The sequence below is a fragment of the Convolutriloba macropyga genome, chromosome 14 (genome assembly GCF_964194025.1).
Source record: "Convolutriloba macropyga chromosome 14, txConMacr16.3, whole genome shotgun sequence".
Taxonomy (NCBI): domain Eukaryota; kingdom Metazoa; phylum Xenacoelomorpha; order Acoela; family Convolutidae; genus Convolutriloba; species Convolutriloba macropyga.
In genome coordinates this window covers 48,967,366-48,970,802 of record NC_134481.1, presented here as the reverse complement: position 1 = coordinate 48,970,802, position 3,437 = coordinate 48,967,366, and the positions used below count along the sequence as shown (strand labels likewise).

The 3,437-nt window shown below is 38.7% G+C and overlaps 1 protein-coding gene across 1 annotated transcript; it reads left to right on the top strand.

The window, feature by feature from the left end:
• The first annotated feature begins 1,761 nt into the window (after positions 1-1,761).
• LOC142352959 (histone-lysine N-methyltransferase KMT5B-like) lies at positions 1,762-3,208 on the top strand. Its single transcript, XM_075405118.1, has 2 exons — positions 1,762-1,828; positions 2,580-3,208. Exons 1-2 carry the CDS (start codon positions 1,762-1,764, stop codon positions 3,206-3,208), a joined length of 696 nt encoding a protein of 231 aa, XP_075261233.1.
• Positions 3,209-3,437: the final 229 nt, after the last annotated feature.

Here is a 3,437-nt window from a genome sequence, read left to right as displayed (position 1 = left end):
TGATAGCTATACCCTGCTGTTATATTGTTGATTCCTTTTCTTTATTTTAAATGAGAACTTTTCTCTTCAGCTTACATGATTGATTTTGTGTTTTACTTTTGTTTAATTTTGCTACATTCAGTTTTGAAGTTAGTTAGCTGAGATTAAGTAATTGTGCAGATGCGATTTTTTGAAACAACGTAATCATGTTGCTTGAAAATTGGCCACGAAATTTGTTCAGAGCATTTATTATTATTGCCGCCTCTTTCGATAGCTTCAATGGTCAATGTGCCCTAATTTCAGAAAGTTAAATGAATTTTGTTTAGTGTTTTTTCTAATAGGGAAATTTATTATACGGCATTAGTTGAAGTACAAGCGTATCTTGTTTCGGGGAAAAGTTGAAGTTGACTTGAATTTTCTTTAATATGCGAACTTCAAAGAAAACTGTTTTTACGGTCATCATTTTGGTTGTTTAGTTATTTCGCTTGAAGCTTCATCAGTCGTTATGTTTTCCATAGAAAGAATGACTCAATCATTAAAAGCCGGTAAAAGGACCGTCGAGCCAAAAAATTTCGAAACCGATCCAGAAACAAGAGTAGTGCGGCATATAAGGGATCAGAATCGCGACACGAGGTGGCTTTTTTTACGAAAATGCAGTCGTTTCAACTTCTCTTGATGGACCGATATGGCCGATTGGTGTGACTGAAGACGATAAAATCTCTCTTAAGCACGGCGAATGGGTGTCGATCATTCACAGAAACGGTATCAGTGATATCATAACGGTATCAACTATATATCTGGGAAAGGGGCCATCTAAGCAAACTGGAGAGCATAAAGCTATAACTGCGAATCGTTTGAATCGGGGTGAGCAACCTGTGTTTTTTGTGGATGTTTTTAGTGAGATTTCTACTCCTGTGTCATCGCGAACGCAAGACAAGAGAGCTTCTGAAAACGAATCTGAAAATACAGCGCAGAGTCAGTCGCGTTCGGGCATCTCTAGTCAGACGGTATATTTGGGTAATTCGGCAATTGGTGGCACTGGAATTTCTGAAAACCCACCAGTGTTGAGCAGAGAGCCGCAAGGAACGAGTTCGCACCAACCGGCTTTATTGCAGTCATCAGCAGACGAAGTAGGAGTTGATGACGAGTTTGACGAGGTAAATAATTTTCCTGCAGAAATAGCTTTTAATGTAATTGGTTATCCCTGGTTTACAATGAGCAACGAAGTAATTTGATTTGTTTTTTTTTGCAGGATGAATGCAACATTTGCAACGATTTTGCGGACTTTGTGGAAGGGCATGCAAAAAGAATGAAGCGTGCTAAAGAAGTTGTCGAAGAAGCTAAGAGGAAAGCTTACAAGAACAGGCAAAAGATGATGAGAGAGTTTGATGATTTGGTAAATATCACCTAGTTTTCCCTAACGATAATTTTTCTTTTTTTGAAAGCTATTTTTCTATGTTGGCGAGCTTCAAAAAGTTGCAATTCTGCAGAAATCTGCTTTTTTGATGATTTAGTAAATATCACCTAGTTTTCCTTAACGATTATTTCTTTTTTTAAAAGCTATTTTTCTAGGTTGGCGAGCTTAAAGAATTTACAATTCTGCAAAAATCTGGTTTTCAAATTGTCGACGAAGACCCTGAACTGAAGAAGAGCTATCCACCTTCAGATTTACTTTTTGAGGGGAAAAATCTAATGGAGGAGCTGCAGGCAAACTCTTACCCATCAGTGCTTGGGCGGAATCTGAGGAAATGTCTATTTGGAGAAAATTGACTTGTAAATGAAATGATTGAAAGCGAAAACTCGCCAGTGCGGAAGGAGGCTGATAAGGACGCAACTGCAGTCTTCAAGGGTACTTGTCTGTTTTAGTTGTTCAGGTTTATAAAAGAGCTTTAATGAAAGTCAACCAATTGGTGAAATTAATTACACATCAAAAAGCTCTAAGGTTGATTCATGATATGAAGTTCCTCAAGCACTGTTCTACCATTAGATGTTTGTTTTTTGCTTTTGACCAGGGAGGATTTTTGCAATACTCTTTTTTTTCAGAGGTCGTTCGACAGAAGTACCCCTTGACCCCTTGTCTTGCTTTCAAAAAAGCAAAAAGAGCTGCAAATCAGGCGGGACTCGAGAGGCGAAACGTTTTGAGCAGAAGTCAAGGAGCCGACGCGGTTACAACGCCCGAGAATACACAATGATTTTGTTAGCAGCATTGAAACTCTCATTGTGTTTTTTATTCTGCATTTGAAATGCAGACAGACAGATTTATCATGAAACTTGCCAGTGCTGTTTTTCAAGTTATTGGAGTTTGTGCTTGGAGTTACTATTGTGCAGAAGATTTGAAGTTATTTATAGTTATTTATCTATTGTTGCAGAAACATTGTTTTTATCTTTAGATGCGGTATTCGCCTCTGATTGATGGGATGATTAGTCATAAGTTGTTTAAATTGATTATAATTAATGATGTTTGCCATAATTAAATTTTCTCCGAGTTTCTGAAAGTTAGAAACCTGAAAATTGAGTTAAGCTTTCTTTTGCTTTGTGTTTAGTCTTTTTTTTTGAAAAATTCGCAGAAACGTTCATTGAGCTCCGGCTTTTGTTTTCAGTTCTGGTGGATACGTTTGAAAAGTTTTGCCAGGTTGAGTGGTTTGTTTCCATTAAGTTTATTGAATCCGGAGGCCGAGAACCGCACGCTATGACAACACCTCTTTGGGAACAGAGATTTTTAGTGCAGTTGGGACAAGATCGTTTTCTTCAGAAGCTGTTTACCGACATGACCAACATTTATTCCGAAGCTCATAGTGCCGGTTTTCGCTTAGAACCAGACAGTTTTGGTGGATATAAATTAGTGAATAGAAGTGGAAAGACTATTAAACCAGGAGAAATTGATGCTACAGTTGGACTTCTGACAAAAAAACCTAAAGGCCGTGAAGTTGATGAATGGTCTCTGATGGACGGTGAGAAGTTGCTAGTTGGTGTTGCGCGCTGGGCGAATCACTCTTGCAAAGCTAACTGCGATTTCTACATGGGCAGAGGGTATAAAGGGCGTGAATGCGTTCGATTACGAGCTCTCAAGGAAATTCATGATGGAGAAGAACTGCTTTGCTTTTATAATGAGCACTTCTTTGGAGAGAATAACGTTGACTGTCTTTGTGGTGTCATGGTGAAAGTATTGAAGAAGAACCTGTTGAAATTCCCTTGCCAGTTCTTGAGGCGAAGCGACTTAGAAAAATGAAGCCTCGAATAACAATTACATCTGTCGATATGCCGAAGGGTCCTTTGTCAAATCTTCTCAATTTTTATGATGAGGGATCAAACGCAATAAGTGTTACATCAGTAGAAAGCTCTATCGAGCTTGAGAACCCTGTTCTTCTTCCCTCGGACGACCAATCGGTTTCCAATGTTTCATTGGACGAGTTTTTGTTCTCGGATGATGCTTGCAGTAGTGTCTCTCTAGCTTCGCG

Bases quoted from the DNA above. Each gene is read 5' to 3' on its own strand.
- LOC142352959 (XM_075405118.1), top strand. From the start codon at position 1,762: ATGATTGAAAGCGAAAACTCGCCAGTGCGGAAGGAGGCTGATAAGGAC. The intron at 1,829-2,579 runs GTACTTGTCTGT...TTTTGTTTTCAG, and splicing joins CGCAACTGCAGTCTTCAAGG to TTCTGGTGGATACGTTTGAA.